Source organism: Anolis sagrei, chromosome 3 (assembly GCF_037176765.1).
Source record: "Anolis sagrei isolate rAnoSag1 chromosome 3, rAnoSag1.mat, whole genome shotgun sequence".
Taxonomy (NCBI): domain Eukaryota; kingdom Metazoa; phylum Chordata; class Lepidosauria; order Squamata; family Dactyloidae; genus Anolis; species Anolis sagrei.
The window spans coordinates 41023215-41045964 of record NC_090023.1 but is presented as its reverse complement, the minus strand read 5'-3'; the positions used below and the strand labels follow the sequence as shown (position 1 = coordinate 41045964).

General features: G+C 39.2%; 1 protein-coding gene across 2 annotated transcripts; it reads left to right on the top strand.

The window, feature by feature from the left end:
- Positions 1-2055: 2055 nt before the first annotated feature.
- Positions 2056-18623, top strand: SLC35A5 (solute carrier family 35 member A5). Of its 2 annotated transcripts, XM_060770754.2 has the most exons (8): positions 2056-2126; positions 4685-4837; positions 6634-6732; positions 9047-9180; positions 9979-10046; positions 12117-12903; positions 15174-15260; positions 16403-18623. In XM_060770754.2, the coding sequence occupies exons 2-8, from the start codon at positions 4708-4710 to the stop codon at positions 16469-16471; spliced, it is 1374 nt and encodes a 457-aa protein (XP_060626737.1). In that variant the 5' UTR covers positions 2056-2126; positions 4685-4707; the 3' UTR covers positions 16472-18623. The 2 variants fall into 2 exon arrangements, with proteins under 2 accessions (XP_060626737.1, XP_060626739.1); XM_060770756.2 differs by lacking the exon at positions 15174-15260.
- Positions 18624-22750: the final 4127 nt, after the last annotated feature.

The following is a 22750-nucleotide window of genomic DNA, read 5'->3' as shown; positions in this document are numbered from 1 at the left end:
TCCACACTGGGCATGCATACTCAGCAGCAGAGTAGCATAGCGCAAGGGCAGATGTCTTCACTGTGTCTGGTTGTTATCCCCAGGTTGTGCCAGTCAACCAGAGATGGATAACGGAGAAAGGCAGGGAGTATCAGAAAAAACATCTATTTCTGTTTTATTGGCTATTCTAATAAATTGTAGCAAGTTCTTGGTGGTATGGGCATAGAAATCACCTTATCTCTCCTGAGGAATATGTATAAGGACCAAGTAGCAACAGTCAGAACTGACCACGGAACAACAGACTGGTTCAAGATTGGAAAAGGCGTACGGCAAGGCTGCATACTCTCACCCAACCTTTTAAATTTGTATGCAGAACACATCATGCGATGTGCGGGGTTTGATGAATGCAAGACTGGGGTTAAAATTGCTGGAAGGAACCTTAGATATGCAGATGATACCACTTTGATGGCCGAAAGCGAGGAGGAGCTGAGGAGCCTTCTAATCAAGGTGAAAGAAGAAAGTGCAAAACCTGGGTTGCAGTTAAACATAAAAAAAAACCCCAAGATTCTGGTAACCAGACTGATTGATAACTGGTAAATAGAGGGAGAAAACGCGGAGGCAATGACAGACTTTGTGTTTCTAGGTGCAAAGATTACTGCAGATGCGGACTGCAGCCAGGAAATGAGAAGAAATTTACTTTTTGGGTGGAGAGCAATGACTAATCTCAATAAAATAGTGAAGAGTAGAGACATCACAATGACAACTAAGATCCGCATAGTTAAAGCAATGGCATTCCTCATAGTAACCTACGGATGTGAGAGCTGGACCATAAGGAAGGCTGAGTGAAGAAAGATAGATGCTTTGGAACTGTGGTGTTGGAGGAAAGTTCTGAGAGTGCCTTGGATAGCAAGAAGATCCAACCAGTCCATACTTAAGGAAATAAAGCCCAACTGCTCATTGGAGGGAAGGATAGTAGAGGCCAAGATGAAGTACTTTGGCCACATCATGAGAAGAAAGGAAAGTTTAGAAAAGACAACGATGCTGGGGAAAATGGAAGAAAAAAGGAAGAGGGGCCAACCAAGGGCAAGATGGATGGATGGTATCCTTGAAGTGGCTGGATTGACCTTGAAGGAGCTGGAGGTGGTGACGACTGACAGGAAGCTCTGGCGTGGGCTAGTCCATGAAGTCATGAAGAGTCGGAAATGACTGAATGAACAACAAACAATTATAATACAATATTATAATTATATATTTCATATCACATGTAATATTACTAATAATATTACAATATAATGGTATAGTACAATATAGTAATATATAACACTGATATTGTACTATGCTAATAATATAATATATTGCATGTGTATATATCTTGTAAGCTACTCTGAGTCCCCTTCGGTGTGAGAAGGGCGGCATATAAATGTCATAAATAAATAAATAAATGAAATCACAACAGTAAATAAAAAACAACACTCAAAAACAGGGGAATCTCAGACAAGCAACAATCAGGGACAGGTAACAATCCTCTCAACAAAGGATTCCTTCAGGCAGTAAGAAGCCAGACCTTGAGGCTGCTAGGCCATTACATGCTAACCAAGGTGACCAATTGAAACCTTCACACCTAACTCCAACAGACAAGAGTTCTTTCTCCCACCTTAGGGATTCCACAGATATATAAACTCTAGTTTCCCACAGACCCCACGACCTCTGTGGATGCCTGCCATAGATGCAGGCGAAATCTCAGGAGAGAATGCTTCTGGAACAGGGCTATACAGCCTGAAAAATCTACAACACAGTGATTCCGGCCATGAAAGCCTTCGACAATAAGCCGAAATGTGAGAGTTGAAGTCCAAAACACCTGGAAGGACGAGGTTGGCCCATGCCTGATTTGGAGTCACATAATAACAATGTATGTTTGTTGTCAGTCACTCTATACTTTTACTACCTCTATAAACTACTTCCGTTTTTTTGTAAAGAGGCTCTCTATCAGACCTGCTCTATAACAGGACTGAACTTACTTTTTCCCTTTTTGCGCATGCGTACATGAGAAGGGGCTGAAACAAGGAGAGCGGAGGTTTGCCGCGCATGCGTAGATAAGTGAAAACCAGCCAGGCGATGTATACAGAGGGAAAAGGCGCTGCTGTCAGGTAACCAAGCCCTTAAGAGCCTCAGAAGGGGAATTGATGAAATATAAACTGCTCTTTGGTTTTAGTTGTTAAGCAATAGTAGACGCTCTCTCTCTTGGAGGAGTTTCACCTTCAGTAGCTGGGAAAATAGACAAGCTTGGGCTGTTTCCCATTTTGTAATTCAATTCATGGGGCTCCAGAAGCCCAGGTGGAAGGTAGGAAAGTGTCTGTGGCAAACCACAAGGCCCAGAACTGGGAATATGACATATTTGTTTATTTATTTATGGTTTACATATTAATTATTTACGGTATGTATTTGTTTATATGTATTGTTGATGCTTATTGTTTATGCACTCCAAGACTGGGACCCAAAGCAGCGCACAATCTTAAGAAATAATGCAATTAAAAATATTAAAATAGAATCAAACTATTACTGTTATTAAAAGAATTTGGTTAAAACGCATTTTAAAAAAATTAAGTAAATATCTGTTAAACAGTTTCCCCAAAACAGACTAAGTTCTTGCCTTTCCTCCCTCTAGTCAGATAATTTTTTAATTATTATTTATTTCAAGTATTTATATCCTGCCCTTCAAAACCACCGAAGAGGGACTCAGGACGGCTTACAGGAGGCAACCATTAGATGCCGACACAATACAATTAAAAATAACAAATACGAGTAAACAGTTAAAATGATTATAAACAATCAATTAAAACAATTTGCCGGTTCAGAATCATAATCCAGATCCATACAATTGCAGCCCACTTCCCGGTTGATCCACCTATTGTTCAAATGTTTGATCCCACAGCAAGAATTTTGGTTTTTTGCAAAAGGTCAGGAGAGAGGGGGAGGGAGTTCCATAGTCGGGGGGGAGGGACCACAGAGAAGGCCCTGTCTCTCGTTCCCACCAGTCGAAACTGCGAAGGAGGTGGGACCGAGAGGCAAGGCCTCCCCAGATGATCTTAATATCCTTGGTGGCTAATAGAGGGAGATACATTCAGACAGGCTAACTGGACCAGAACAGTTAAGGGTTTGGATTTTGTAGGTTTTTCCGGGCTATATGACCATGTTCTAGAGTCATTCTCTCCTGATGTTTCACCTCCATCTGTGGCAAGCATCCTCAGAGGTAGTGAGGTCTGTTGGAACTAGGAAAATTGGTTTATATATCTGTGGAATGACCAGAGTCGGACAAAGGACTCTTGTCTGCTGGAGCACCTTGATTAGCATTTGATGGCCTGGCAGTGCCTGGAGCAATCTTTTGTTGAAAGATGATTAGATGTCCCAGATTGTTTCCTCTCTGTTGTTTTGCTGTTGTAATTTTAGAGTTTTTTAAAATACTGGTAGCCTTTGTTAGCCGCCCTGAGTCGTCGTCCCCCCCCCCCCCCCCCCCCCCCGGGTTGAGAAATAAATAAATAAATATTTTTTTCCCTGCTGCCCTGGAGACTAGGACGCGGAACAATGGCTTCAAACTACAGGAAAGGAGATTCCACCTGAACATTGGGAAGAACTTCCCAACTGTGAGAGCTGTTTAGCAGTGGAACTCTCTGCCCTGGAGTGTTGTGAAGGCTCTTTCTTTTGAGGCTTTTAAACAGAGGCTGGATGGCCATTTGTCAGGGGTGCTTTGAATGTGATTTTCCTGCTTCTTGGCAGGGGGTTGGGCTGGATGACCCACAAGGTCTCTTCCAACTTTATGATTCTATTTGCTTTGATTATTATTTCATGTTGTTAGCCACCCTGAGTCTCCATTGGGAGATGGGGCAGGATACAAAAAAAGTTTTGATTGATTGATATATGCATGAATGCACAGGGTAATAGGAAAAACTGTATATGTGAAAGCAAGTCTCCACAATCATAGTACTTAATCTTGTAAAATTATCAAATTGTGTTAGCAATTCTGCAACAGATGCATGGAAATAATGTCATTAATGTTTTGTAGTTAATAATAGTAATAATAATAATAATAATAAACTTGATTTATATCCTGCCCCATCTCTCCAAGGGGACTCGAGGCGGCTTACAGAAAGCAACAGTGCAAACAAAACACATAAGGTGTACAATAGAAATTAGATTAAATAAATAAAAACAAACACTAAGGAAAATAAAATAGTTAAATAAATGTATGGAAAGCAATGTCATTTATGTTTTGCCATTCAACAATTGTGAGTGTGGAAAGTATTGTCAGTTATGTTGTGTAGTTACATAGATGTATGGAAGTATTTTCATTTAGGCTGTGTAGTTACACAGAGGCATGGGAAGTCATGTCATTTATGTTTTGCTGAGTTTTGTTCAGTCTCACATTGTATCCATCCCATAATCATCCATGCCTGAAGCAGTGCTTTCTTCTGTACAATTACACTATGTTTTAGGTTTTAAACCACTGATTCAGAAACTGGATGTTATTTTCCAATCACCTCCAATTTTAGTGAACACAAGTCTGGTAATAACCTGCAATAGATTCTTGTGTATGAAAAATGGCCCCTGAACCCTCTCTGACCCTAATTAGCATTCCAAGTAATAAAATGTATACTTTCGTTTCTCTGAAAAGACCCATCTGATACGTTTTCTTCTTTACTGTTCAAAGGCCACTGACAACAAGACAACAGAATGGAGTCCAAATGTGGCAGTCAGACTTCGCGATTGTTCAAATCGACTGTACATACATTCCTGTTAGGAGGTACCTTTGTTGCCTTGGGGTCAAGTCGTATCCTTCTGATGAAATACTCTGCCAATGAAGGTATGCATTTGTCAGCATGCAGATATGACCTTCAGATTCTCTGTGAGCATATGACATGAGGTTATGTTATCAGACCGTGTAGTCCTAATCTAATATAAGAACTATGTACTAATCTTAATTGCTTCCTCAGTGCACCATTCTGCAAGGACAATTTAAGTAAACTCAGGGTAGGCTTGAATATCACAAGACCTGAAAATTGTATATGCCCTTCTCTTAACATTAGCTGCTGCCCCCACTAAAGTCACACTAAGGAAATCCACATACATTCCAAAAACCTCACCACCTTTGAGGATGCCTGTCATAGATGCAGGCGAAACATCAGGAGAGAATGCTTCTGGAACATAGCTATATAGCCCGAAAAACTGAAAACAACCCACATTCCCAAAACCACCTAAAGCCCTACTATCCTATAAGATTTTTTTGTACAGGTGATACTCTGCCACTATTCTGCATCATAGAGAGACACAAATTTTCAAAAGCTACTGTTGAGGGGAATCAGTTCATTGATTTTCATTCACTTGGATCCTGCTGGGTTGGTGGTGATGACAGTCTAATGTGCCTCCTATTTCATGAGGTTGATCAGTTCAGGCACCCAGAAAACCTTCTGTGACATCAAATATTAACACCACCACTGAGGCTGCCTCCAAAGATAGAGGCCATGCAGAATGCAGCAGCTTTGTTAGCAACTGGCTTCAGTTATAGGTTACAAAACCCTTATCCAAATGCTTGGGGTCAGAGTGTTTTTTGGATTCCACCTAGCTGTTGGAATATTTTCACGAACATAATGAGATATCTTGGAGATGGGACCCATGACTTAACTTGTAATGTTTCATAAACTTCTTATACACATAGCCTGAAGGTCATTTTATGCACAGCATTTTGTACATGAAGCACGAAGGTCTTCAGGGAATGCCCTACTCTCCATGCTATGTCCTATGGACACAGAAAGAGCTCTTCTTTGTCTTTGTGCCATCCCAGGTAAATGTTCTCCCCTTTGCAGTATATCAGGCCTCAGTGCCTGTTAAATCTGTTAAATCTATTTATTTAGACACAGACAACTGAAATAAAATATGCTCCAGCTGATGTAACAAGCAAACATCAAGATTCTCTGTTAATGAAGTTACAATTGAATTTTGGATCAGTGGTTCCTTTTAATATGATATTATGGTAAAGTCTTTGGCACAACAAATGCTAAGATCTGAGTGAATATGTATATTAAATTACTATTAACAAGAGAAGGAATAGGATTTTTTACGAATGCTTTGTTAAGGTTGAAATGAAGCATTCCATTGGGATGAGGATTTTTCTTCAAAACAAAGCTTCTCCAGCTCACATGAATCATGTTAATTCTCCTCAATGCTGACATTCTCCATTTCCATCTGCATGTCCTCCAGTTCCACTTTTAATCTACAGCATTTCTGCTGTAAAGTTGAGTTGCATTTAGGTGCCAGTTCTAGATATTCGATTGCTTTTTTGTTTTCTTCTTCAAAGACCTCTAGGGCAGCTACAGCCTCCTTGCTCTTCAAGAAGTTTCTCTCCTCACTTAAGGTAGTCTGGGTCAGCAAATCCAGTTCATCTTGAATACTGTTCAGTTTCTCCTGGAGCATTTTCTCTTCTTTCTGCTCTCCTTTGACGTCATCAAAAGTGTATCTTTCTTACTTTGGCTTTCTGTACTCATAAACAATGCCAAAGCATTTCATACATTTTATTATTGTGTTTCATCGAACTGTTGCTACTTTACTAATAAGTCTACAACAATTCTTCTAATGACAGTAAATTAAACTCTTTTTCCTCAGATAATAAATATGATTACCTTCCTGCGACTGTGAATGTGTGTTCAGAATTAGTTAAGCTGGTGCTCTGTCTGATAATGGCACTTTGGGTAACTAGAAAAGGTAAGCTCTTACATTTAGGATTTGGTATGATGTTTAGCATGGCTTCTGTACTTGCTGGATATGTGTCAGTATAATTTATGCAATGCACAACAAATATCAGTCTGACTTTGTTCTTTATTCCCAGTACAAAGTGACTGTATTGGTGCAGTAAATTCTCTTTGAAAACTTCAGCAACATTCTAAATTATCTATTGTGCCTAAAAAAGTCTTTTATGGTCTGAAGAAGCCGACTTCATGCAGTTAATAATTGCATTTCCTGCTCTTTCTCCCTGTGCAAAATGTTTCTAAAATTTCCAATAAGTGTTTTAATGAATGTGTGGTGCTTTATGAGACTGCAAATTCTCATAATACAATAAAAATATATAACACTGTAGCTTAGAGTTAATGTGCCCCTAATACACAGATTTTGTCTACCAGCTTTCCTTTAACCAAATGAATGACATTTCTATAAAACTCTTAAGAGGTCTGAGTTAATTAGTTATAAACAATGTACTCATTAAGATGATAATGACCTGACCTGTTTTTCAAGTTATACCTTTCTGTTAAATATATTTTACAGAGTGATCCTTGTTATTTCCTTAAGTATTGTAACAAGCAGAACACTGTGACATTAGTTTTCAAAGCAGGGATGGGCCTGCTTTAAAAATGAATGATGCCTAGAGACTACACTACTGAATTTTCACCCACTCTGAAGAGTTACAGCGCACCACTTTGATTATCATGTTTCCTTTGGGGCCATTTTGGTTTTGGTGGTTTTAGTGATTGTCTGGGTACACTGATTTTCTAGATGTGTATTACCAAATCTCTTTGAAATACTCCTTTTCTAGTCAGTAGGATACATTCTTGGAATGTAGCATGGATCATTAGATGCATATTTATTGGCTGTCTCAAATAGAGATGATTATTCTATGAAGTGCAATGCTTGCCAGTCAATTTCATTGCTTCATCAAATACTAGTAGTCAGTTCTTAAATGTTCAGATTCCAAAGAAATGTGAAAGGTGTACATGAATCTAAGGTTTCATGTACGGGTTTTTTGAAAACAATTCTTGTTCTATTCATAGAAGATTTCCGAAAGAGGGATTTAGAAAAGTGGTTAGTGGCATGTCGTAAAGGTCAATTGCTTCAAGAAGCAAAGATGACCCCTAAAAAATTACAATCCTTGAAGTCACTTAAATGTTTCATTTGCTTCTTGTTTTTTCTACTTGACAATGAAGCTTAATGCTGATATTTCACCACTCTTTTTCTTTTAGATGCTCCTTTAATAATAAAGAGACCTGTCTCTAGCCCATTGAATCTCTCTTTCTTCTTTCCTTACTTTGATGTGTGTTTGTGTTTTTAAATAAAATGATTAACATTTGAGAATCTCTTTGATTCCAGCAAACATGTCAGTTAGTATTCATCTTGTTAGCTGTGTCAAGCAGTTACTGGTTTACATCCCCTTCAAAATACATGTCATAGTATGTGCAAAACTGTAGCCTTCAATCTTTTACAAATATAGTATATTACATTTCACAAGTTATACATATTGATATATTTCCCCCTTGTTACCCATGATTAGCAGCCAATAATAGGGTTGTTCAGTGGGCCTAGCAACATGGAAAAGGCCCTGCAGGGTTAGACTACAGCTCCATGCATTCCAGTTTCCTACAGTGGAGAAAAAGATACTTCAGAGATGTTTATGGGATATCTCTCACTATGTCTCTTTAGTAACTGGTAGCATGCTACCTAAACTTAAATATTCCCTATCACTGAAAGACACGTCCATGTATTTCTTTCATTCCTCCTTCTCTTAGAGGTCCAGTTGCACTTTACCAATGTTTATATTGTGACATCATTGAAAAAGTACTCGACTTAGTGTGAAGGTACTTGAAAATTAACTTTTTAATAATCCAAGTTTTTAGATGAGAGCACTTCCATTAGATGCTTAAATGTGCAAATCTGTTTTGTAAAGTTAAGAAAAAAGATCAGCTGTATGTGTCAGAGCAAAAGCCTATCTATGGGCAGTAAGCAACCTTATCCCAACAAGATATACCCAAGCAGGGCACGAATGCAATAGCACCTTCTTGTTCCCCAGCAAAGCATTATGGAGAATGGCTTTCAGAAATTATAGCTTCATTCATGCAGTTGAAATATCCTTTGAGAAAAAAACATAATAGAGATCAATGTTTGAGGTTACTTACTCACCCAAAATTATCTGATTATTGAGGATTTTAATGCTTTGTATTTCACCAAAGCTACTTACAGTAATACTATATGTTAGCCACTAAGTGCACTTAACTGTTCCATCCTTCTCTTTAATGTTTTCTTTTTCTAGGAGGATATTCTCATAGTGGATTTGGCTGCAGCTCATGGAGGCAATTGTATAGCTATATTAAGTGGTCAATTCCTGCCTTCCTTTATTTTCTGGATAATCTGATTGTCTTCTATGTGTTGTCCTACCTCGCACCAGTAAGTAACACCCCAAAAATGAAAAAAATATTACCTGTTCCCAGAATTAATAGGGAGATAATTTGTCTAATGCCCATAAGTAGCCTCTGTGAAATTACAGTCAAGTTAGGACTTGAGAAAGTCAAGTCTTTCACAAGTGTTTTTGCTTGTCCTCTCCAAGGATCTTATCACACTTGGGGCTTTTGGGCCCTTTCTCCTCTTCTGGGATGGGGCTTTCCAAGTGCCATCAGACAACACTGACTTGGTCCCGCCCCATTGATCCCCAAAGTAGTGAGGAAGCGTCACAAGACACTTCCTCTCCACTAACACAAGTTTTTCTGCCCTTTTCCCCACTTTGTAACATTCCCTCGTGATGGGGGAAGGAGGGAGGGAATGCGGGGTGATTGCCGGTGAAATGGAGCAACATGGAGCAACATGGAGCAAAGTGTGAAGAGGCATCAGGTAGCAAACATCTCAGTAACTGAAGTTGTTCCTTTCATCAGTCAGAACAGATTTTTGGTGGAAAAGGAGAGCTGAGGAAAAACAAGAGGAATGACCTATTTATTCTTTCCTTGTTTCTCTGAAATGAAAGTTTTTGGCCCTTTCTAGAAAGCCATTTCAATTAATCATATCCCAGTTATATTTTGAGGGTTTTTTTTTCCAGTGGTGAGTTTTAGTTAGATCAATAAATCTTGGCTATACTGTTGTAGTGCTAGCCTTCTTGAATTTTTTTTTAAAAAAAGGATTGTCAGTTGGTGGATATTCTATTGCTAAGTTGCATTTGGCTTGTACCTTGACTCCTCCCCTTCTTTTTACTAGGCCATGGCTGTGTTGTTCTCAAATTTTGTCATTATAACAACGGCTCTTCTGTTCAGAATAGTGCTCAAGTGAGTAGCTATAGAGATGGCATTTTGCTGCTTCATTTCTCAGTAATAAATTCTGTCTAATTCTTGTTAATACAGTTTTAAAGTAAAGTCTAAGGGTATTTGAAATTAAATGCTTAATCAAAGCAATTTCAATAATACAATTCTTACTATGTTCATTGCTGGTGTGTAAGGCTGCAGTTTAGAACACGTCTATTTGTGTGTCTGTCCTATTGAACCTAAATCTGAGCCAACTTGCCTTAATAATTCCCTTAATTTTCTTTAGTCTTATTTTCTGCCATTTTTGAGTGAATTTTTTCTCAATTTCTTTTTTTTTTGGCTTTCATTTATCCAATCTGCAAATCTAATTCTAGGACCTCAGGTTGTCTCTGTAAAACAGGATACAAAAGCCCAGGGGGAATTTTGTCCACTTCCTTAGTAAAACTCACTGTAGGTTTTTTCCCTAGTTGTCATTCAAATTCAGCAGTGCAGCTTTTAAAGGACAAGAGTTACATATATTCAAACAAGTGCAGCCATATTCTTAAAAAAGAGTGAAGAGGGGAAGCCAGGAAGACAGTTCCACCTTGTCTCCTGTACCATCAGTTGGGGGCCCCTCCCCCGAGCAACAATATACTACTATATAATACTTATATTGTGCTATGCAAATAATATAATATATAATATTATAATATAATATAATAATATAATATATTGTATATACATATAATATTGATAATATTGTAATGTAATACAATATAATATAATACTGCTAACAATATAGTATTAATTATATATTATATATTACATGTAATATTACTAATAATATTACAGAATAGTGGTATAGTACAATATAGAAATATATAATGCTAATATTGTGCTATGCTAATAATATAACATATTGTACGTACATATAACTTGTAAGCTGCTCTGAGTCCCCTTCGGGGTGATGTATAAATATGTGAGAGGAAGTCACAGGGAGGAGGGAGCAAGCTTGTTTTCTGCTTCCCTGGAGACTAGGACGCGGAACAATGGCTTCAAACTACAAGAAAGGAGATTCCATCTGAACATGAGGAAGAACTTCCTGACTGTGAGAGCCGTTCAGCAGTGGAACTCTCTGCCCCGGAGTGTGGTGAAGGCTCCTTCTTTGGAAGCTTTTAAACAGAGGCTGGATGGCCATCTGTCAGGGGTGATTTGAATGCAATATTCCTGCTTCTTGGCAGGGGGTTGGACTGGATGGCCCATGAGGTCTCTTCCAACTCTTTGATTCTATGATTCTATGAGGGAGTGTAGGGTATAACTGTAGCAAATAAATAAATAAAAACTATTGCAGGCAGTTCCCAAGTTAAGAACATCCAACTTACATATGACTTCTAGTCACAAATGAGGGTGAGACAACAGAAAGTGAGAGGAAATCTACTCCTCTAAGAATAGGAAATTCACTCCTGAAAAAGTTACCCTAGAAAAAGGGTGTCTCCACTGAATTTTCTTTCACCAATCCTTGTTTCCACAACAACACAAATTTTTTCAAAATCCAATTTTCACAGGGACAGAAAATAAGGTGAAATCTTCTGACAGGGACACAAATAGCAAAACAAATGTCATAGGGGTGGTAACCCTTCCCTATGCTATTTAAAACTTTTAAAAAAATGACTGGAGTTACACTTTAAAATGTACCCTTTCCACTTTGCATACAAATTCAGCATAAGAACAGTCTTACCTAACCTATCTTGTTCATAACCCGGGGACTTCCTGTATGTAGTTTCCGCAAATTAACGAGACAAACAAAAAAAGAAAAATAAACAGTATGTGGATTCTAAACTGATTGCTGCTCAAGGCCTTTGCTATGGTATACATAGAATCCTCTGATTTGGGTTTATGAATCCTAGCACTGGGCAATACACCAGGCAACACATTGGATGTATTACAATACACTTTGGTGTATTGTTGGAGTGTATTCACATAGCTGCCTTTGCAAAAAAAAAAAAAAAAGTTAGGCATTTTATCACATGTCTTCATTTGTTCTCTTTGGGATTGATTTATCAGGGTCATTTCATGCTCGCCAATATATGCTGAATGAGTCTCTTCTCTACACAGGCGGCAAGTCTCCTGGGTTCAATGGGCCTCTCTGCTGATTTTGTTCCTGTCTATTGTAGCCCTGACTACAGGAACAGGGAGCAACAAGGATAGCTTGGCTGTGCATGGTTTTCATCATGACATCTTTTTCAGCCATTCAAACAGTTGCTTGCAATACACCAGCCCGGAGGAAGAATGCTGGGGAAGAAACTGCACGGCAAAGTGGTCCTTCCCCAGTTTGAGTTGGAACGTCACCACTGGTATAGGCACCTCAAGAACGGTTCACCTTGGCCTAGGACATCTGCTCATATTGGTGCAGTGCTTTATCTCTGCCTTGGCCAACATCTACAATGAAAAGATATTGAAAGAAGGAGGGCAGTTCAGCGAAAACATCTTTGTACAAAACACCAAGCTGTACCTTTTTGGAGCAATGTTTAATGGCCTGATGCTGAGTTTGCGTTCTGAAAACAGGCGCCGCATAGAATACTGTGGCTTCTTCTATGGCCACAATGCCTTCTCCGTGGCCCTGATTTTTGTCACTGCCTTCCTGGGACTCTCAGTGGCTTTCATCTTGAAGTTCCGGGACAACATGTTTCATGTTCTGACAGCCCAGGTTACAACTGTTATCATCACCACAGTGTCCGTCTTCGTTTTTGACTTCAAACCTTCTCTGGAGTTCTTCCTGGAAGCTCCTGTTGTCCTTTTGTCCATATTTATTTACCATTCCAGCAGCCCTCGATGTGTGGAGTATACAGCTCAGTGGGAGAGGAGCAAACACAGCGGAGGTGCATGGGAGCGCTCCAGCGGGGTAAGGCTTTGAAAGGGTTCCCTTCAGGACCTCGTTATATGAATAACTGTTGTTAACACAAATAGGAACTTTTCCTTCAGTGGTTTAAGTAGTACCATTGGCCTATGAATGTATGGCCTTCAACCAATTCTACAAATGTTCACCACCAACGTCCTCACCGTAGTAAATCTATTTTTTAAAACAATGGTAACAAAGAGAGAAGAAACACTGCTGTTATTGTTGTTAGGCTGTGGAAGAAATATCAGAAAGGATTAATTTTTCTCTTTCCCTGCATTGGAACAAATACCTCTAGAATGCCAATGCATTGGTCAGCAGTGTAGGGCAGTGATTCTCAAATTGTGGGTCCCCAGATATTTTGGCCTTCAACTCCCAGAAATCCTAACTGCTGGTAAACTGGCTGGGATTTCTGGGAATTGTAGGCCAAAACACCTTAGGGACCCACAGATTGAGAACCACTGCTAGGAGAAAGGAAATAATGGTCTGTGAGTCCAATTGTGTTCATTTCCCCTGCAGTCCTACCAATTCAGAAAGGAGGCAATCTTCAATATTGTTTGTGTCACTGGAGTAAGCGATCCAGTTGTTGAGTTGCTATAATGGAATTAGAACAATCAGTTCACCATTTTTACCAAAGAAAATGCAAAAGAAACTCTGTAGGCTGGAGTTCAAGAACAGCCTTGGGGACCACCAGGGCAATATCTTTCACACCTCTGCTGCCAACTAGAGCCCTTTAGAGCTCTTGATTTTATTGTAATACTAGCCTAAGTACCCGGCATTGTCCAAATTTGCATTCTGTAATGGTATTTATTAGTAAAAGTAACCATTAGTTTTATGATTGTAGGGGATGGTTTTATCACCATACTGAAACACAAAGCAATACTTTCTTTGTCCCTCAGGTAGTAACCATGGTTTTCATGGCAACCCTCTAGTAGCCTCTTGAGTTACATCTGGGCCTTTCCTGCTCATTTCTAAGTTGACTCACATGCACACAGTAACTTTGGAGTAACTTTATCCCATGGGTTTTTTTTAAAGGTATTTCACAGTCACCTCATTTGATTAAATGAGCAAACATATTTACTGGAAGGAAACACAAAGCAGTGGTTTCTTTATTTTTCAGATCCTGACCACTGGGGATGTAGGACTTCATGGTAACACTATAGTGCAGGGGTCCTCAAACTAAGGCCCGGGGGCTGGATGCGGCCTTCCAAGGTTATTTACCCGGCCCTCGCTCAGGGTCAACCTAAATATGAAACTACTCGAAAGCACACAATAACAACAACAATCCTATCTCATCAGCCAAAAGCAGGCCCACACTTTCCACTGAAATACTAATAAGTTTACATTTGTTAAAATTGTTCTACATTTTAATTATTATATTGTTTTTTATATATATATTTTGTACTACAAATGAGATATGTGCAGTGTGCATAGGAATTCATTCATGTTTTTTTTCCCGAATTAGAATCCGGCCCGCCAACAGTTTGAGGGACCTTGACCTGGCCCTCTGTTTAAAAAGTTTGAGGACCCCTGCTCTAGTGGCTCTACTGACCTCTTGCATTTGGTTCTGCCCTGGTGCAACTCACATCAGCCCCAGATTTGGCTGGACTGCAAGTTGCGGCTGTCCTCCTAACTTATTAGATAGCTTAACCTTCTTCTTGGGCTGAAACTCCCATCATTCCCACCCTGCATAGCAGAGGGTCAAGGATGTTGGGAGATGCATTCTGGCATGTAGGCTGAGCTGTCTGACTGGTTTGGAGGAGAATCATGCCCTCACTCTTGACAGGGAATGATGTGGCTCTCTGAATATGGGTGGACTATAGCTCCCATCAGCCTCTACCATAGTCCCAAAGTACACCAGTATTTCAAGTTGGGTCATGAAGGGCATGAATACCCAATTTGATCTAGATACATCATCAGTGGTATTCATACAGGTGCCGGATGAGGGTGGACTACAACTCCCATTATCTTCTGTCAATCCTCCCCAAAACGCATCAATATTTTGAGTTGGACCATTCAGAGCATGTGTAGCAAATCTGGTCCAGATCCATCAAGCCAGGTATAATTGTTGCTCAAATATACAGACATATAAACAAACAAACATATTTTGACTTTTGTACATTTAAGATTTACAATTGCAGCATTGTAGCTCCCCCAAAAACGTTAACTTTGTGTCATAACTATAGTGGGCACATTAAAAAGAAATTTAAAAGTGATTTTTTGAAAAAGTGGTTTTTAAGGATTCTTATATTATTTTCCAAAAATACTTATTAAAGCATACATTTAGAAGAACATCCGTTGTATTCTATGGAGCGGAGAAAAGACAATACACTGTTGAGACAAGCCCACAGTCCACTTCACAGGTAATGTTACTTTAAACCAGTTGATTTAACTGGGTTTAGCTGTGCTTTCTGTGCCGGATTGTAGATATTGGACACTAGAGGGCTGTGCAGACAAGGAAAACGGTCCTTAAAGCTTGTGCTCTCATTCCTATTGGCATCAGCAAATGGAAGCTTAGGTTTCTGTTGAGTTCAATTTTCTCCAAAAATTGTTTAGGCTAAATATGGTTTTTAGAATCTGGAAACACTACTTTTCTATAACTCACAGAATCCCCAGCTAGCATGACCGTGATTGAATGCCTGGGGATTTGTAGTCCAAAAGGACACCTTTCCCACGTCTTGATTTTTCACAGTGAACCTCTTCATGGACCATAACATAAGAGGAAGCTTTTCTCTTCTTATAATGTTGGAACTTGGGATCAACTGCTGAAGCTAAATAGTGGGCAGTTCAGAACAGATAAATGGAAGTGTGACTTCATGCTGCATACAGTTAGATTTTGGAATTTGCCTCACAAAATATGGTGATGAAGACCAACTTGGATAAAGTGCATTAGAGCAATAACTGTTGGATGAATGAGCTTATTAACAAAAGACTCTCATAAACATATAGCAGAGTGACTTATCATCAACAGTGTGACCCAGTACCAGTAGCCAAAAGTGATAAAAAGAACAAAAATACACAGACCAATGTTATCCCTTTCTTTGTAGCAAAATAATATAGTTGCACTATTTACAAGAATAAGGTTTCTATAACACAAATAAATAAATACGTAGTAGCTTTACACACAGCAGCCTTCACACTGGAGCTTTCTCACATGAGGCTTCTCTCACACAGAGGTTTATCTCACTCTCCTTAGGACGACACTAGCTTTGGTCCACTAACTCTAACAGGCTTTGGCCTACTAACTCGTTCAGTGCTTGACTCACGATTTTGTAATTAAAAATACCCAGTTAATTTTTAATATTTCTGACAATAACTAGTTTAGGCCACCAGTGCTTATTAGTCAGCCTTACTTCTATTATTGTGGGGAAAGGTAACATAAAAAGGATTCAAAATCAGTTTAGGAATTGCTGGATACATTTCTTAATATGTTATCAATTAAAAGGTTTGTTTAAAATCCAAATCTAGATGTCAACTTTTCACTCTCATCTCTTGTTTTCTGTAGGATGGAGAAGAACTTGAAAGACTTACCAAACCAGACAGTGATCATGATTCAGAGGAAGAGGCCTTATAGGAAGGTTTGGACTCTCAAAGTCCAGGCAGCTCTTGTCACGTTTTGCAATTTGAAATGTGAAGACAAGGAATTATGACCGACAAGTAGAGACAAGTGTTTTAGGTAAATTCATTAAGGATGAGGTTTACTGGTTACTGGTACCAGTATCCACCACCTCAACAATCACCAAATTACTGCAAAGTATTTTTATGCTGTGAAGTAACAATGGGAGATGGCAACCTTTGTCATGTGCTGCTTGTGACCTTTCTATAGATCTCTGTGCTTGGTCTTCAGGTTTTTTATGGAATCAGTCTCACTAAAGTCAAGATTTTTTGCTACAAGAAAATGATCAGTACAGAATGGAGTCCCAAAGGCGTTGGATGCAGAGAAAGAACAGTTTCAACTACTTGTCTTAGGCCTACTGACTCTGGTACTTTTCTGTCATATCCTTGCTGTTGGGGTTTGCCTCTGTTGAGAGCTGATATGAGGAAAGAATACATACAAAGAGTTATCAAGTTGCCCAACTTATAACATTACAAAGGTATTTGAACTATTGTATGACATAAAAATATAGGGATGAAATTATTATTTTTCATCACCTTTCGGGAGTGTTTTGTCCATTAAATGTGCTAAACTTGTCTTTGCCACTGTGTCTATATGCTGCAGGCAAGAGTGATTGGTTTCAGTGATGTTTGCCACTTGAAATGACAAGCTGGTGATTGGGTTGACTTGTGCAATACCCAAGTCTGGCTTTTGCCCTCTGGTTGTGTTACTTACTATTTTTAATGTATGTGATCCACGAGTCTCTCTCCCTGTGTGTGTTGAAACTAGAGTTTGGAAACCTTTTTTTTTTTTACAATTCTTTATTACAGTTCTTCAATTTTCCAAGAAAACATTGCCTTTGTCCATGCTAGCGGGCCGATTTTAAAGTCCAAAATAGGGTTAGCTATTCCCATAGAATTTCCTCTTATAAATGAATGGTTGTGTGCATAAATCTGTCTAGCACTTTTTGCTGCTTAATTAACTATAGGAAGAACTTGAAATTATATACAAAGCCTCCCTACTTGTGAATTGTGCATGAAACCAAAAAAAGGCGTTATGATTCCCCAATTCTCAGTGCCAAACTACAAAGGAGAAAATAGAAAGGGTGGGAATAAAATGCAATGCCAGAAAGAACAGTTTTAATAGCATATTCTAAAAATTGTAGTAGTGCAGCAAGTATTTTGGCGTATATGATGAGTGAAATGTAACATTTTATAAGCTGTTTTGAAGGTGAGGAGACATATAATGATAATAATAAAGCAGCTTATCCAAATTTATAAAAGAGGTTACAGGGACATGCTACCTATTTTGCAGAAGTCTTATGGGGTGGATAGAGATAGGAAGGCCTAGAAAAAAACCTGGAAAAATGGGGGGGGGGGGAAACAGTCCCCTCCTTCCATTTTTCTGAGCCCTCCCCCCCAATTCCCCCCCCCCCCTCCAGGCCTTCCCATCTCTAGGGACAGAATGCTTGAAAACAGTTACCATAAACCAGGCATCCTCAAAATCCGGCCCTTCAGCTGTTTGGGCCTCCAACTCCCAGAATTCCTGACCATTGAACAAGCTGGCTAGGGCTTCCAGAAGTTGGAGGCCCAAACAACTGGAGGGCCACCGTTTGAGGATGTCTGCCATAAACACTCCAGTAAGTAGTACTTAACAATATGCAGTGCTGCTACTGATTGCAGAGATAACACCTATCTTTGCAATGGGTTGGTAGAAAAGGCCAGTTTCATTAGTTGGTTCTGATTGTTCTACTACACACCTGTCTAAATGAACCAATCCTTAATTTGCCTCAGTATTTCTTCAACAATACTATTATAAATAAGAGTTTATTTATGATAAGATTAACTTTGAAATTGTTTATATTTATGTTGACATAGGGCTTGTGTGCTTTAACTTTTTTTAAAAAATATTGTGATTATTGAGCAAATTCAATACTTCCTGATTTAACAAGATGTGACCTCTTACCATTGTTTTAATATATATAGAATGAATTTGCTGTGGAACTCTCCCTAACTCTCTACCAGTGCCTGGGATTAACTTAATGTGGGATACTTTCGCATTTTGTTTGAAGTGTTTTACATTCCAGATTACTATGCCACAAAATCAAATAAATCACAGTGTCTGAACAAAATTAATGGCTTTGTGGGTTTTTCCGGTGTAGTTGTGAACAAGATTAGAAGAGATCTGCTTAATATGCCTTTTCTAAAGTTCTGCAAGACAACAAAGATGAAATTGGGTTGCTGTGATTTTTCTGGGCTGTATGGCCATGTTCCAGAGTATTCTCTCCTAACATTTTGCCCACATCTATGGCAGGCATCCTCAGAGGTTGTGAGGCCTGCTCACCGTGAAAGTGAAATTCACGGGGCAATTTCTTAATGATGCAAATAGATGTATTTGTTGTCAGTGATAATAGATGAATTAGATTGATTTCTTGTGGGATGTATAAAATTGTCCTGAAGATTGCACACAGCTTGCAAGACAGATTCCAGCTCTGAGTTACCCATGTGGCAAAGGAAGCATAAAACCTGTAGCAATGACTTCAGGTGAATATATCCCTCTTTTCCTCCTTTCTTCAGACCAGGATATAACCCAAATGAAGCAATAAGATTTTGATTTAACTAACTTGTTTGTTTTTGTTTTGTGTCATCCTTGTAGCTTGTTAATCAAAGGAAGGTGAATACAATACAAAGCAGAGACTTGTTTCCCTCTAATATACGGTAGAGGCATTTGCAGGGAAAGGTGTCAAGTGGGAGGGAACTTCTATATCCTTCTGGTGCCTAACTCTTCCCTGCAAACATCTGCATGGTTCATGCCTTATACGACATTTAAAACATATCTCCTACCTGTCCAAGTCCAGTAGTTGGGGGGGGGGGGGACAATCATGGGGAGCATTTGTTAGGAGAATTAGGTATTGAAAGGTTAAGCACTTCCTTCTCTGTCTTGAGTGTTTCCTCTTCTGCATTCACATTTACTGGAAGATACATATAGGTAACACTTCTTTGTGTGGATATAGTAGGTAAAGGTAAAGGTTTTCCCTTGACATTTAGTCATGCCTGACTTAGGGGGTACTGCTCATCTCCGTTTCTAAGCCAAAGAGCTGGCATTGTCCATAGACACCTCCAAGGTTATGTGGCTGGCATGACTGCATGGAGTGACGTTACCTTCCCGCAGAAGCAGTACCTATTGATCTCACATTTGCATGTTTTCAAACTGCTAGGTTGACAGAAGCTGGGCCTAACAGTGAGAGTTCTCCCCACTCCTTGGATTTGAACTGCCAACCTTTTGGGCAGCAAGTTCAGCAGCTCAGCAGTTTAACCCGCTGCACCACCAGGGGGCCTGGATATACTATACTTCAGCCCTAAGAGAACTCTGTTGTGATTGTCTCACCTGGAGTGCAAAAACACATTACTTGCAAATGGCGATTCCAGCTGCTTATTTCATTACAACAGTATAGCTTGTTTTGCAAAGGAAATAGCTAGTATTAAAAACTTTAAAGTGTCAGAACTAGGACTACTGTAGTGCGGTAAACTTTTAGTGCTTCCCACTGCAAGTAATGCGTTTTTTAATTGTTTTGGTCTCTTCACTTTGGCTAGAAGTATACCTATCTACACTAGAGTGAATTTTCCATTCAGTTAAGGATGTAAAACACAGGGATTTTATACTTAGTTATTCCCATACAATTTCCTCTTATAAATGGTTGTGTGCATAAATCTTTCTAGAACTTTTTGCTGGTTAAGTAACTATAGGAAGAACTTGAAACTATATATAAAGTCTCCCTACTTGTGATTTGTGCATGAAACCAGTGAAAAACATTAAAACCCTAATTTCTCTGTTGTAAAAAGAAAAGGAGTTTTTCACTCTCTTTTGGCAAGTTACAATAGATGCTGTATGCAGAGTTTGAATCTGGTACTTTACTGGTGGCCTGCTGAAGCTGGGTAACATATTTTCCTGTGAAATTGTGTTTTATAGGATGCAGTAATTGAATGGACAGATCTGAGTTAAATTGGTAATTTGAGAAGATAATGAAAATTGTTCTTCAGACGAATGATGAGCATATAAACAAGAACATAAGTGTGTAGTGTCAAATTAGGAAAAAGTTTTCCCATTAAGTTGCATGTGTAGACTATTGTAGACTTAGAGTTTCTGAATTCCAGTGAAGTTGTATGGATTATTTTACATTTTCACACATATATAGTCTCTACTTACTTACTTCCTACCTGTTGGTGCTGTTTCTTGAAATTGTTTATCATGATTGGCCTTTCAGATTCTTACCCAGTTTTGGTAATGACACCCATATATAATCCAAAATGCGTAAGAATAGCACAACTCAAAGTGGCATCTCTGGGCTAATGCCCATAATACAAATCAATAATCAGCTGCTGATTCCTGGAGAATTTCCAGGAAAGAAAGAAAGCATTTGTAACCAATGTGCCCAAATATGGTACTGGCTTCTGGTACATTGGAAAAACAGAAACGCTGTTTCCCCCATATAAGGTACCTTGGCAAACACTCGGTTAGAAGATAAATTTAACTATTATTTCCTTAATATGCAGTTTACAAATTCACAAGGGATGTGTCACTGGGTGGCACTGGAATAATGTGTTCCTGCTTACAAAAGCAGAAATTTGCCAAAGCTTTGGATTATTACAAGTTTTTCGGACTGCATGGCCATGTTCTAGAAGTATTCTCTCCTGACGTTTGGCCTGCATCTATGGCAGGCATCCTCAGAGGTAAGTCTGACCTCACAACCTCTGAGGATGCCTGCCATAGATGCAGGTGAAACGTCAGGAAAGAATGCTTCTAGAACATGGCCATACAGCCCGAAAAACCTACAACAACCCAGTGATTCCAGCCATGAGAGCCTTCAACAACACATTGCCAAAGCTTTTCTGACATGCCTCCTTGTACATCAGGACGTCACTGTTATGGGGTAGTTGAAAGGGTATATTTGATGGGCAAGTGCTAAGTCATTATACAATCTAATCAACCAGCAGGACCCTGCTTATTGAGAGACTAAAGGTGCATCTACACTGTAGAATTAATGCAGGTTGGCACCACGTTAACTGCTATGGCCCAATGCTACGGAATCCTGAGATTTTAGATTGGTGAGGCACCAGCACTTTTTGGCTGAGCGATGGCAGTTAAAATTGTGTCAAACTGCATTCATTCTACAGTGCAGACACACCCTTTGTAATAATCCTTAAGCCTTGACACACAACAACCATAAAAAGTTGTATTAAAACAGATCAAAATATATTTTCATCTAAACCAATGCTAGTTATTTACACGGGCAGTAGCTTTCGAAATTCTCTAGCAGATCTTTTCCATTGTCTGCTACTTACTTTTTTTTTTAAAAAAAGGGGATCAACTAGGCCATGGACTGAACCTTGTATTTCTGCATACAAAGCATTACCTCTGCCATTGAACTCCATTATTTTAATATGTAATTAATTAACATGATAGCTCTTGGAAAAAATCCAGGGAATGCAGCTCTTTTAACACAGCTAAGACCTCTTTTGCACAGCTGTATAAAATCCAGATTATCTCATATGAAATTGATTATATGGCAGTGTAGACTCAGATAATCCAGTTCAAAGCAAATAATGTGGATTATCTGGCAGTGTGAAAGAAGAAAGTGCAAATGCTGGGTTGCAGTTAAACATCAAGAAAACCAAGATTATGGCAACAAGAATGATTGATAACTGGCAAATAGAGGGAGAAAACGTGAAGGCAGTGACAGACTTTGTATTTCTAGGTGCAAAGATTATTGCAGATGCAGACTGCAGTCAGGAAATCAGAAGATGTTTACTTCTTGGGAGGAGAGCAATGAACAATCTCGATAAAATAATGAAGAGTAGAGACATCACACTGGCAACCAAGATCCACATAGTTAAAGCAATGGTATTCCCCGTAGTAACATATAGATGTGAGAGCTGGACCATAAGGAAGTCTGAACAAAGGAAGATAGATGCTTTTGAACCGTGGTGTTGGAGGAAAACTCTGAGAATGCCTTGGACCGCGAGAAGATCCAACAGGTCCATACTTCAGGAAATCAAGCCCGACTGTTCACTGGAGGGAGGGATAATAGAGGCAAAGATGAAGTGCTTTTGCCACATAATGAGAAGACAGCAAAGCTTTGAGAAGATAATGATGCTGGGGAAAATTGAAGGAAAAAGGAAGAGGGGCCGACCAAAGGCTAGTGACTGGCTTGATCTTGAAGGAGCTGCGGGTGGCCACGGCCGACAGGGAGCTCTGATG

Bases quoted from the DNA above. Each gene is read 5' to 3' on its own strand.
- SLC35A5 (XM_060770754.2), top strand. From the start codon at position 4,708: ATGGAGTCCAAATGTGGCAGTCAGACTTCGCGATTGTTCAAATCGACT. The intron at 4,838-6,633 runs GTATGCATTTGT...CTTTTTCCTCAG, and splicing joins GAAATACTCTGCCAATGAAG to ATAATAAATATGATTACCTT. The intron at 9,181-9,978 runs GTAAGTAACACC...TCTTTTTACTAG, and splicing joins TGTTGTCCTACCTCGCACCA to GCCATGGCTGTGTTGTTCTC.